The sequence below is a fragment of the Haemorhous mexicanus genome, chromosome 3, assembly GCF_027477595.1.
Source record: "Haemorhous mexicanus isolate bHaeMex1 chromosome 3, bHaeMex1.pri, whole genome shotgun sequence".
Classification (NCBI taxonomy): domain Eukaryota; kingdom Metazoa; phylum Chordata; class Aves; order Passeriformes; family Fringillidae; genus Haemorhous; species Haemorhous mexicanus.
Genome location: NC_082343.1, coordinates 60,664,272 through 60,677,847, shown reverse-complemented (window position 1 = coordinate 60,677,847; position 13,576 = coordinate 60,664,272). Strand labels below are relative to the sequence as shown.

Genomic DNA, 13,576 nt, shown 5'->3' with positions numbered 1-13,576 from the left:
ATGGAAAAGTCAAATAATGTGAAAGAAATCTGAACAATACTTTTAAATAGTTGTGTTAGTACCATCTCAGTAAATAAAAATGAACAGTTGTGGAAAGTACACTTATTAAGGATACAAACAGTTTGAAATAAAAATGTCTTAAATTCTAGAAGTTTTTGAGCTAATTTTAAATTAATTTTTTTCTTAGAAGATATCCCATGTTTGAAGACAATCATTAGTTTTATTTCACAGAAGGGAAACATAAGCACGCAAAGTTTCTAATCCTCTGAAGAAGAGAAAGTTAATTGGCCTGCTTTGTATATAGTGGAATCTCTAAAATTCAGGGGAAAAAACGGCCAGTACATAAATATCAAATGTCCATTTTTTTTCCTGGACAAAAATCCAGGTCCTATTTCTTTTTTTCTGTACATATTGTATATTCTGACTAATAAAAATCACAGAAACTGGAATGCTTACGCGCACATAACTTCTGTAAACTTGGAGTCAGTGGGAGATTTGCCACCCATTAGAATGTTGGAAGTAAGCAGGATATTTAACTGCCACATGATGGAACAGCTGATTCCACACAAGATAAATATTAAACTTCTACTGGAAGTAGAAGTTTAATATTGCCTAGAATGAGATCTACACATAAGTATTTTTTACATAAAAAATAAAAAATTAATACAGTCCATGTGGCACACAAAAGACAACCTACTTCTACTTAGAGAATCCTTCCTTCTCAAATTATTACCTTATCTAGTGTCAGAAAACCTTCCTCTGCTTCTGTTGGTCCTTCTGGTAGGAGAGGAGCAGAATCTGGTATTAATCCTGAAGGTTGTTCTTCATATTCTTCTAAAAAGAGGAACCATAATTTACCATTATTAGAGCTATGAAAGAATTTGTGAACCACCATGACATTACAATCTAGCCAAAACAAGGATGTGAACAAAAACAGGTGAAAAATGTTTGAAGGCAAATGTTGTATGAAAATTTATGAAAATTTTTCCCATAAACCTTTATTTATACTAGCAAGTTTAGATTTAAATGTAATTTATATATTGGTTACTGTATAAAACCATTCAAACATTTACCTAAGAACAAAGTCCATACTGTTAGGAAGCAGTGGACACTTAACAAATGTATCTTACATATTTCTTTTTATTCAATAAGATGATCATCACTGCAATAGCAAATTATTTACCAGAGATTTTTTTTCACAATTGTACAACTGCCTCAAAAATTTTGTTTAAGTTTTGTCTTTCTTTGTTTTTCAGAACACTTTTTTAAGGCCCTCACTGAAGACTGTTCCTTCAGACTTCTCTCTGGGTTATATTACAAGGAGGAAAGACAGGGCGAAGTGCACAGGATGTACAAGGAGAAGACAACAGGGAAGGGCATAGTAAATCTAATTTTAACTGACCCCATCAAATGAGCACAGTGTTATGTGCAAGTGTTTTTTTAGGAAAGAGGCTTAAATACTAGATTTCACTTTAAAGTCATAGGGAGGAACTAAAAAATGGGGAAAACCATCTTGAGAAATGTTGGGTTAAAAGATTTCTAAATACCAGTATAACTGATAGTTTGATAGTTTAGGAAGGCAAATTAATTTCTTGTAGCATGCAACCATATGTTGTGTCCACAGGCTGAATATTTACACCAGCACACTGAGCATCTTTACAGCAGTGGACTAAGTAGGATGCTTCCTATATTATTTGTTCAAATTCATCTAGGTTTGCCTGTATCAGTTTAATCAAAACTGTTTTAATGAAAAGGACCTGGTAGCAACTTCAATGCTCAGATGTGAGATTTAACCATCACTGTTCTTTTAAGACTTCATACTGAAATCCCGATATTTGGGAACCGAACATTCTCCATTAGAGCAGGGGGAAAATTAGGAGTTTGTACAAAAGCTAGATTTAATAGAAATTGCCTAAGAAAAAACCCCGAGATGTTTGCGAAATGCTCTGATGTGTCCTAAAACATTGCCAAGCTGAGGCCTGAATTAGGTGGCTCTGTGTTAGAGGAGACAAGGGATCAATCCAGCTGACAGATAATTAAGTCAGTAATAAACTGACTTATTCCATAAGCTGAAAGTGCAATGGTTAGCTAACTTAATACAATTTTTGCACCACAATAAGTCATCATTATGCCACGTGTGTACTACATAAATTCCTATCTTTGGAACAATAAGCAGAACAGCACGGTAAAATCTTGGAGCATCAGTTAAACCCACACCGGTATACCAGGAAGACAGCAGTAAACTTACTTTCACCAGCCACATAATTAGCTGGAAAATAGCCTTGCTGTCCATTTGCTAGGCTGCCAAACCACCAGTTATCATTATCTTTGTATAACACTTGGATAATGTCACTGCGATGGATGGTTAGCTCATCTGATCGATGCGCTGTGTAGTCATAAAGAGCCACTACCTAAAAGAGAGATAAGAACACCACAGCTTTATCACAACCATGCCACAGAGAAAAAAGCGCAACATTCACTTCCTCTTGCAGAAAAGCAGCTGAAACCAAAGCTGCACTTTGGTAAAAGCTGAGGCTGCCTCAAGTTTTGCTAATGGGATCAGGGGTGGTGGGAAAGCAGCAGGAGAGGCAAGATAAAGGACTGTGGGATTGCAGAAATGGTTAAGAACATTCAATTCACTAAGATTAGCTTCAAAACAGCAGCTGTTAGTTTTATAAGCAATTTGCTTGTGAAGCAAAAGGGAAAAAAAAAACTTCATACAGTCACTTTCTCAGAATTGTTACACCACCTTCAGATCCCATTCTCTGTGTGCTCATGAAGCATATGTGTTTGAATAAATACTTCAACAGTATGACAGCTTTATCCAAGGAAAAATTTAATACAAAAAGACATTGAAAAGTTTTGCTTTGATCACTCCATTTTTTCTTTTTTCTTTTCTGTTTTTCATTTGTTTTGTTTAGCAGTAAGCATTTGGATATGCAATTTTATAAATATCTGCAAAAAATACATTTACATTTCATTTCACATAATAAATCTATTTGACAGTGAAATTCAGTGTAGCTATACTTTTATGAAAAAAAGTACTAACAGTCATCAGGACCATGGATATTACATACAATAAACTACTAGAAGCCTGCTTTCTACCCTGAATATGAAAATATCAAGTACAATTTCTTATTTATTTCCTATGCCCTATGAACGAAAACCTGTCCTAGTGAACTCTGAGCAGAGAAGCATGAAAGGAAAACAAATGAACTGAAAGAACAAGGGAATTGCTCACTTCCCTCATCATAAGTGAAGAGCAAAATTATGACCTATTTTACACACACAGAATGCTGCTTTCCTACTTACAATCTTCACCTCATATTCCTCTACTGCACTGTAAGTAGAGGTCAGAAGCAGGGATCATTAGGAGCAATAGGAGAGGTAATGGGATTGAAGGAGACAGCAAAGTTATGATGATATGGATGGGAAAAACCCCCTTATTTTTTATTACTCATGCATGCATTTCAATTTTAAGACTGCTGAATTCCACAGTGCTTTTTATATTTGTATTTCTGCTTTGAGCAAGATCACCTGCGAGTTGCGTGTGTAGAAATATAGCCAATGTCACTTGTATTTCCATAATTCCATGTCACCAATTAAACAGATTAAATCAGTTATGAATGGGAAAAGATGGAAGTGATTCTACCACTGTAAATTTTATGTGGCAATTTGTGAGCTGGTCAGCACCAAAGAATTAGTAGTAGCATAGTTTTCAGTAGACTGGAAATTTACCTAAATATGTATTCAGTAGTCCTGAATTTACATAAAGAAGCTAAACCATGAAATGTGTTTTATCGTAACTCTCCTCTCTGCATTAAGAAAGCTAACAGTAATTACAGGTGATGTTGGCAGAACAGAAATATGAACTGCAGAACAAATCCCAACTAAAGCACACTAATGAGCATCATGACCATGTCCAGTAAGAGGTGCTCTAACAGTGCCCACTTCAGTTAAGTGACAATCTCATGAAAACCATGAGGTCACAAAAGGTAAAAAAACCCAAAACCCAAAACGGAATGTAGGAATGCAACACTAATTACTTGGCACATGAAAAACAATGAAAGGCAGAGCAGGAACTACTTTTTTATGCAGGGTCTTTTGCAAGATACTTCTGGTGAAAATGTTGTATTTTTTTTAATACAAAAATTCAGTCACATGGAAACTGCCACAAACAGTTCAAACCAATCAAGTCTCTCAGAAATAAGAAATTAATATACCAATGTGTCCTGTAATACAACCGGTTTAGTAAGCCTGGCAATTTAAATAAAATGTGGGAATTGCCATTATATTCTCTGTCAAAATAACAGGATATAAGAAATGCACCTCAGAACCAAAGAAGAATGTATAGAATATATACCACTCACAATTACACCTAAAGCAGTGGATTTTCTTCTGGTGTAAAATTTAAAGATTTGTCAAGTTCTATTTGGGTCAATGTCCAAGCAAAAAATTTTTTAAAAAATCTAAATTCCACAAAATTTTACGATATTGTTTTTCAAGACTGATTTAACCCAGAAGTAATGTAGTTATACAGTTATGAACATCTTTGTAAGAATTAAAAAATCTACAGTAGAAAAAACATGTCTTGAGATCATGCTAAAAAAAAAAAGCATGCTTTCAAAAGCAGATACAATATAACAGGTACAGAAGATATTGCAAAAAATTACATAATACTTACTGTCTCTTGCCCGGGTGGACAACTGTTTCCTCTTCCCACTCCCAGTGCCGTCAGGCTGTCATCATTCTAGAAGAATAAGTTGTTTTAAATTTAATATGAAGCATTTTGCTAAACTATGATTGTCTTTTCATTTTTCTTGTAAGACAGTAAGAATTATCTACAACAAAATGCTTTTTTCAAAAAAGAAAAAGCAGAAGTGATGTTAAGCAACACTGAGTAATATTGGCTATTGGCTGGTAGATGTTTAGAAAAAGATATTAAATTTTTCAAGTACGTACACTGCACTAAAGACACAACTGGACTGAAGACTATGTAGTCCAAGCTTGTTTGCATTGCAAACACTAAATTGCATATTTCACAAGTAGTTGCAGTGGAATTTACCTCTGAACCAATATGCAAAAATGTTACTTCCATATAATGGAGAATTTTAGGTTGGTCTCAATAACCAGTACTTTAATTCTAATTGTTCTATCCTCACCACTTGCTCTTCAGACTTTCAATGAATTCAAAAGAATATTTGGTATCTATTGCAATAATCAGGATAAGCCTGTACCTTAAAACAATTTGATTTCTGTAAAATAATCAAATGCTTAAGCCAAAAGAAGATTTAGAATAGAAAAATTACGAAAATTAGCAGAGGAACAACAGACTAGGGGGAAAAAAAGGAAGAGGTGGAAATCCTTTGCTGGTGTTACTTAATTTTTTTTCAATGGTCTTCTAAACAAAGGGCAAACCAATTTCCTCTTCATTTTGTGTGCATCACAGGATACACACTACCATATAGAATAGAAATATTACACAGCAATTAAAATATTTTAGAAGTGTTAAATGCGTGCTTTGTGAATGTGTGCATTTCCACCTCTACCAGATATATTGCATTATAACCATTTAAGTCTGCACATTTTAATCCAACATACTTTATCTCTTTCATATTTTACAGCCACTCCTATATACATCTTTTGCATTAACTTCTTTCTCTTCTTCTGATTTTAAAAAATCTATCTAAAATGTATTGGTTTTTTATTTTCAGTGTTTGCACTTTTAAAAATTTTTTTTTATTATGGTGGTCCAAGGAACATCATTAAAAATTACAGAGAAAATCCTTGCAAATCCTCAGTAGAATAAATGCCATTCTTGAGAATGGATTCTTGCCCTCAGTGTGGTTTCCACAATTTAGCTGGGCTTATTCCATTTGGGAAAGAAATCACAGACTATCCTGAACTCCATCCAGTCTCCAGATTGTTTTGGTACTGCGACACTAGTTACAAACACACACAGCAGTTACAGATGAACTCAGTATAAAAGTAAACAGTTGCACTCAGCTCCTATCATCTACCAGAACATCTAAGCCTACCACCTAAAGAGTTCTGAATAATTATGTACATGCACAGAAGGAAAAAAAAAAAAAAAAAAAAAAAAAGAAGCGTAACTGCCTGATTTGATAAACAAATTCTGAACAAAGACTGGTGGAGCTGCAGTTCAGAGTACACTGCTTGTTCAGTGGTCTATTGGTAGTCAGCACTGTTGTACAGGTTTCAGCTAATTCTCATTTTCAAGGCTAAGAGAACTGTGCAGGCAATGTGCTTAGCCTGTGGGATGGGAGTGCCTCCTGTTGCTCAAAAATGATTCATCAGAATTATTAGCAGTATTATTTAGGTATCTAGCTCAGGTACTCATATTGCCCCATTATTGTGTCTCAATCTGTCTCTCTCTCATTTTTTAATAAAGTATTTATGTGGCTCTCAAACACTGGAGAACAGCTTGAAGAGAGCAAGCTGTGTGGAAATAACAAGCTAACATCTATGAGTCACCCCAAGACTATGCTGAATGTTCTCAGACACTGCCTTAAACTTTTAAGGCAACAACAATCCAAAGAGGTGCCTCTTGAAGAGGTGCTCTGAGTACGTCACTGGCTGCACACACCTCTACCTCCAGCTGTCAAGGGCAATTGCCATGGCTGCCTACCACACACACAGCAAGGCTGCCTCTGCTGTGCCCTGCCATCCCTCGAGTAGTGCCAAGCCATTCCTCAAGCACTGCCAAGCACCAGTTACACCACAAGAAACATCCAACAAAAACTAGTGGCCTTTTAACTTAGCAATGTATTTTTTTACATGCTGTGTCACAAGATTAGGGCACATTTTCAGGATTCTGAAAAAAGCAACAGGCATATTGAATGGTATGAATACATCATTCTTAATACAATATTAATGTCTCCTTTTTTTCCTGCAGGATGGAAACTGGCTAATCCTTTTCTTGCACTGGAACAGATGTGGGGCTATAGCTTTGTCCTGTGGAGTTGGTCTTTTTGGGAGGCAGACCATCTGTGAGAAACAGAAATAAAATGATTGCTAAAAAAGCGTGCCATGTCACACTGATTGTGGTTGAACAAAGCTATTAGGAACTTCCAGCATTAAGGAACATCCTCAGAGGAGGATAAATAGATTCATCAGTTGATGCAGAGTTCTACACCATGGAGTACCACACTGGTTATCCATGACTAACCCTCTTAGATACCCTTGACATTTCTAACTCAAAACCAAACAAAAATGTTTCAAGATGCTGATACAAAAGAGACCATTGCAGGTGAGAGCAACCTGATACACTGTCATACCAAGTTTTATAGATTCCTGATAATAGCCCTAATTAAAAGGTTTATGGTTTCTTTTAAATGTGCCAGCTTCAGTGATTGCTCAAATGGAGCTTTTCTTTTTTTGATGCAGATGTATAGTGGCATGTATACAGAATTTGGGCATTAAATAGTGCTCATTCCCTTAGGAGAAGGAGCAATGAGAAAGAACAAGTGATATCTTATTGCTGCCTTTTCTGTAACAATGTCAGGATTTAATTTCTACTACTGAACCAATATACTTCTATTACCACAATAGCAAAATTTAAAGAAAAAAAATTATTCATATAGTTTCACATGCTTCTTCCTTATATGTAAATGTATGCTTCATACATACATTTAACAGAAATGTAAATGTATGTATGTAACAGAATGTAACAGAATAAACATATAGACTAAATCCCACTTCTAATTAGCCCTTAACTCTTAATAGCAGCACATGGAAAATAACTTTTCTAAGATTAATTTTAGGCAGACCCTACACATACCGGAGTGAACCGCAGTATGCACACATGGCCAAAGTCATGCTCTCTCCTTTTCCCATCAGTGACAGACTAAAGGACATGAAGAAGGACAAACATCTATTGCCTGGATGCTTCCCAGTAACACTGCTTCCCTTCACTCCATCCCTCCCCACCTACTGACACAGTGTAAGAGAAACTGGAAATATTACTCATGCAAACACTCCAGAAAAGACACAAGGATTGTGTTACAGCTTCTTTTGTGTGTCCAGTAAATCTGTGCCTTAGTGTGTAACAGCCAACATTCTAAGGCTGTAACCTTCAGCAGATTTCTTTTGTTGCTGCTTTTAGTTTTTGGTAGTTTCTTGATTAGTTTTTTTTAAACAAGAAAGAAAAAGAAATTAACTTCTAGAGCCTGATTGAAAACCCTTGGTTGGCTTAAAAGTTAATATGCAAAACATTTGAAAATTCTACAGAATAAATCTGAGATTTTACTGTTGCTCCATTGTCTTTTTCCTTAATATCCTAAAGGTTGCAGATTTACTTAACTGTCTCCTCACCTAAGAATGCTATGCAATCTCTTTACTCTTTACTAAGTAAAGTTTTAAATTAAATGCTATGTAATGAGACTTAGAAGAAAACAGCTGGATACTGTTAGCACTTTTGTATTTTGTTTTGTATTCTCTGGTCCTAGCTCAGGACAACTAACTACAAATTTAGTCTATGGGAAACAGGAATACAAATACTAGTATTAATAGCTAAATTAAAATTATGCTAGAAGTATAATTGGCAAGAATGATAAACTCTTCTTCAGTCATAATTAATGTGTCCATAGACACTGTAAAGTTACTTGCTTAGGCTTCAGATGACTACAGTCCTGATTTGATTACAGTCCTTTAATATTTAATAAGCATGGGAATCTATAATTTGTCTAGAGGAAGAAAGGACCAAACTGCACCAGGCTGCACTTTATTGATACCTGCAATGTACAAACAGAAATCAGAAATGCAAACACAGCTGCTGCAGTAAACCTACAAGGATTACCAAAAAAAAAAAAAAAGAGAGGAAACAAAAAACAGAAAAAGACCAATTCAAAAACATGTTAAATACTCCAACTCCTGAAATGATTCAAAACCTCTTCAATTATTTCACCATTTCTAAAAATGCTAGTTTTTTATATTAATTACTTGGTTAACCTGTATTAATATATATTAATTAATTTATAATAGAAGGAGTAAAAAATTTATTCAAAATCTTAATTTAGCCCTCCCAAAATACCCCTATTTTAAATTAGCTGCTACCTAGCATTTCACAAAACAGTTGGTCCTGAAAATGTTTATCAAGCTTGCTCTGGTGGAGAACACTACAGTACTGGTTGAACAATATATATTTTTCCCTAAAAAATTACATACGATGGCTAAATATTTGAAAACATGAAAACAGGAATAATTTAGTAACTAACACAACACCAATGTAAAACCATGCTTTCAAAATTTCTGGGTGAATCCTATGTATCTAAGCTTTCCATAACTATCTTAACAGATTCTCTTAAAATAGGTAGGTCCAAAAAATCCTAAAGCAATCCAAAGCAAACCCCAAACTGAAATTGTAAAACAGATATAAATGACCCAAGGTAATTGATGTCAATTTATTACATTTCTCTCAAGAATTAAAATTAGTGCAATTACAACAGAATATTAAACCATGCCATTCTGTCCATGGGAGTAGGAGGATTACCATCTCCAGTACAACAGGCCCAGCTTCATGGAGACACAAATGCACTCAGCATTCAGAAGCATCACTGCTTCTTTCTTCACTAGTTTCTCCACACGTTTTGTGTTTAATACAGGTTCATCAAATGTACAGTTGCAATTATTGGCATTTAAAGATTCTGTTGGATTTTTATTATGGTGATCAGGAAACCAGAAATAAATGAAATAACGAATACAATTAGGAGAAGCTTACAATCAATATTTAAGAGATAAGTAATTAAGTAAACAGAGGATAACTGTGATTTAACTTGTTACAAAAAGATGAAGTATGAGTAAACAATGAAAACATGGTGCTGCAATGAGAATTTAATTCCAAGTTACTGTCTTTGCTTTTCTCTCAGCTACTCATCAACGCCTGTTTTTTTAGTAAAAAAACAAAAACACATGAGTGTGATCTTATTTATTTATTTCTCAACAACAAAAATTAAGTCATGAAAAAAATAGAAAGCTTTTGATTTGCAGATATCTGATCTCACTACCAGGTGGTCACAGCATAAGCTAATTTGGCCATGTAGACAATTGGTTTGAAGACACCTTTTTTAAAAATAAAGACAGGATAAAAAAACACCTCTCTACAAGAGAGAGAACTTCTGAATAGTGACATTTGATAGTTAAACATCAATTTAAAAAAAAAATGCAAAGAGAGAATTCCTTACCTTCTGTAGTCTACCCAATAGTGTTCGACTAAGAGGATTTCCTACTGGGCTGAAGCACCCTGTGAAAAGAAAAGGCTGTGAATTTTCTGCTTGTTATCCTTTTCCATCGAATAAACCATTTTATTTTAAAATCATTATGTTAGCAGGGTATGTTTGACAAAATTCTAATGAAAAGCAGCAGCATCTTTCAATCACAACTATGCATCCTTCAGTCAGGAACAGTTGGAGGGTTTATTTAACTAACAGACCTGACACAAGGTTAACTAATCCAATATTTCCATTCAAATGATTTGGAGAAGTAGCTCAAGCTATGTCCACATGCCACCTCGTGCTCAAAGCTGACACTATTATCTAGGCTGTATTGCTTTTCTCTTCATTGAAATTCCAAGTAATGCATACAAAGTTTTCCAACAGAAATGATCACAAAAACTCACAAAAGAATTACTTCCTTATTTTATCTGAAAGAATAACTATTCCTATTCAGTGGTTCCCTTTGATCATCTGAGTTCCTATCACAACACATCTTGCTGTTTATTTTATTCACTCTCTACATAGCTCACTTGAACAAGTACTTGTAAATTCTTTTCTTTTCAGACTATTATGTTAACTACTAAGCTCAGGAAAATCCTTTCATCATCTATGGATTTATCTTTTTATTACTGGTCTCCTCAGCTGTATACTTAAGAAAACATCTTAAAAAGAAAAGATACAAAAAAAATCGGAAAATCGTTGAACATGACAGTGAAAAACGCTACCGCTTCGCTGGAGAACAGTTTCTCAAGTACAGAAATGCCAGGCAACACAGAGTTAAGCTCACTGGATTTTCTCTGTGAGACACTAGCTTTGAAACAAATTTTGTTTTTAAAGAAAAATAAGTTCTGAAAACTCATTTTCATTTGCCACACCAAAACCCTGCTTTTGAGGAGTCTAGTATCTGAATAAAGGGGACTTTTCAGATTCAGATTCCCAAGTACTGGCAGAGCTCCACAAGGAAACTTGCACAACTCCACCTACAGTATATTTTCTAAAGCCTAGTGGTTTTGACTTTCACAGGAGATTTACTCATAAATGTTTAATCATTAAGATATTTAGATATTTCTAACGAGAATAAAAGCTGCAAGCCCAAATAATGATAGTTAATCCATGCTCCTGCAAATCTGCTTGTGACTAATCAACTTGTAAGAAATCCTAAATAAACGCAATAATGGATTATTCAGCTTCATGTATGAATTAAAAACATTTTGCTCTTAATAATTTCGAAAAATCTTGTACAAATTCTAAAATACTTTATTTTGAAAGGCTTACTTTGCTTTTTTTACTTTTTCCCATCTCTTTAAGATGAAGAAAGAGATGAGAATGTAAACCATTTTTTGAATTCAATCCACACTTTAAGACAGTGGTCCTGAAGACAACATTTTTCAAACAAGCTATTTGCTAAAACATTTGTTCAGCACCAACCAAAACTCAGTGGGGATATTACTCCTATTAATATTGTTATCCACACACTCATGAAGTCAGAAAACCAGGTGCTACAGAGATGATACTACATATGGATATGCTACCGCATACGCGTTGTATCTTTGAAGAAAAAACAAACAAACTGAAAACCAATAAAATACCTGCATGATAATTTTTTTTTTAGACAGCCAATTTGAGCATGGGAGTGCTGTGCCAACTCACACAAACCCATACTAAGATAAAAGATATATAAAATATTTGATAAAAACAATTGTTTGTCTGGGACAATATTCAAGTTTTAATTAAAAACAACATTAATCTGCATTTGGATCTGTAACATCATTGACCTTCATCTATTTCTAAGGAAAACATGCATTACTTCCAAGTGCTCCTGGACTGTATGTTTATGCATGTCAGTACTCCTGTGTAGCCTCTATATTCAGCTCTTTATCAGGTGAAAACTATATGGTTAGACTGATATTCCCAATTCAGCCCCAATAAAGGGCAGCACAGAACTGCTATGCTGCAAGTGTAGGACAGACAGATGTGTTACTCAAAGATATAAGGAGTGCTGTAAGGAATTCTAGGAGCTGGCACTGGTTCAGACTCAGTGTTTTCCATGACTAGAGACAAAACAAATAGAAAACTCTTATTACTTTGCTTGAGGTATAAACAGACCACAGCACACCTGGGCACAAATATTCTATGATCATGCCTATTGCTTACCCCAAAGTAGATTTAGGGCCATCTGCTACTTGTTTTTAACTATCAAGCATCCATTTTTGTAGCTCCTCCATTCAAAACGGTCATATTAAAAACTGCCAAGCAAACAAAACAAACCCAAACCAACTAAAAAGCCTGTTCACATCTCACTCATTCACAAAACAAGCTCCATTCAGCAAGCAAGGGAATATCCATCCCTTCTTCCCCAAATGAAGCAGTAGAAATTTGAAGCAATGTTCCACAGCTATGGGCTTGATATGGTTCCATGCTTGATGAAGCATGTAAATGACATCAAGCAGGTGTGACTAACAGCCTCAGAGGGCTTGCTTTGGTTCTCTCCCACCCAGGCTGTACACGCTTTTTAACTACTATATTGACACTGAGGTCCGCATTCCAGGAGGACATTTCCTCTTGATCTAAAAATTAAGTTTACAGGACACCGTGACTTGCTGGGACTCTCACTTAGTCTGAGCTCATAGAAAGGTCATTAAATCCTTTGTAAGGTCAAGCCCAAAACAGCCCCAACACACAGGGTAATCTGGACTGTCCTTTCTTAAGGTTGCCTCAGAATCACTAATGGAGAAGCATTTTTATTGATGCAAATGCTTTACTTGTGCTCTCCAACAATCTTCTTTCTTATCTGCTGTCTTCACATTCAAAATCATATATATCTTGAGAAGCTAATCTTCCCAATGAAAGTATCAATATTTGAATAACTGCATTTCCTATTACTCTGCATTGATTCTTCAGTGGTTTCCTTTACATGGAATTTTACATGAGAAGATCATACTTCTTCTAGAAGAACTTACTGCTAATGTCTAGCTGGAAATCAGGCATCTCAAAACAACAGATGCTAATCCTTTACCTCAAATGATCAGAATTTTCACATCCACACAATTTAAAGCAGGACAGCTCCTCTTTAGGGTCCATCTAACCCTATTGTTACAATTATGTCGTGAGCCTATCAAAGAACTGGTTTGAAAAACAGTGTATCTGTCTGCCCTGAGAGGAGTCTGGAACCGGGGTAGTTTCCTACACAATTTGAACAGAGAAATAAAAGGGTACCCTCAGTTCCCCTCGGTCACTTTTGGCAATTTATTCTTTGCCAGTATGACTGCAGCCTAAGAGGAAAGAAGACAGAAGCCAGGCAGCTGTCCTGTCCAAAACATGTCTGTAATGCCAAGTCCCAGTCT

At 35.2% G+C, this 13,576-nt stretch overlaps 1 protein-coding gene across 13 annotated transcripts in view; it reads right to left on the bottom strand.

The window, feature by feature from the left end:
* The window catches only part of AHI1 (Abelson helper integration site 1), a 145,110-nt gene that overhangs the window by 14,458 nt on the left and 117,076 nt on the right, over positions 1-13,576 (bottom strand). For all 13 annotated transcript variants that reach the window (XM_059842031.1, XM_059842034.1, XM_059842033.1 and 10 more), the window contains 4 exons: positions 10,203-10,261; positions 4,685-4,750; positions 2,249-2,411; positions 734-834 (listed from right to left, as the gene is read on the bottom strand). In XM_059842031.1, the coding sequence (XP_059698014.1) occupies positions 734-834; positions 2,249-2,411; positions 4,685-4,750; positions 10,203-10,261 (389 nt within the window). The remainder of the gene's footprint in view (positions 1-733; positions 835-2,248; positions 2,412-4,684; positions 4,751-10,202; positions 10,262-13,576) is intronic.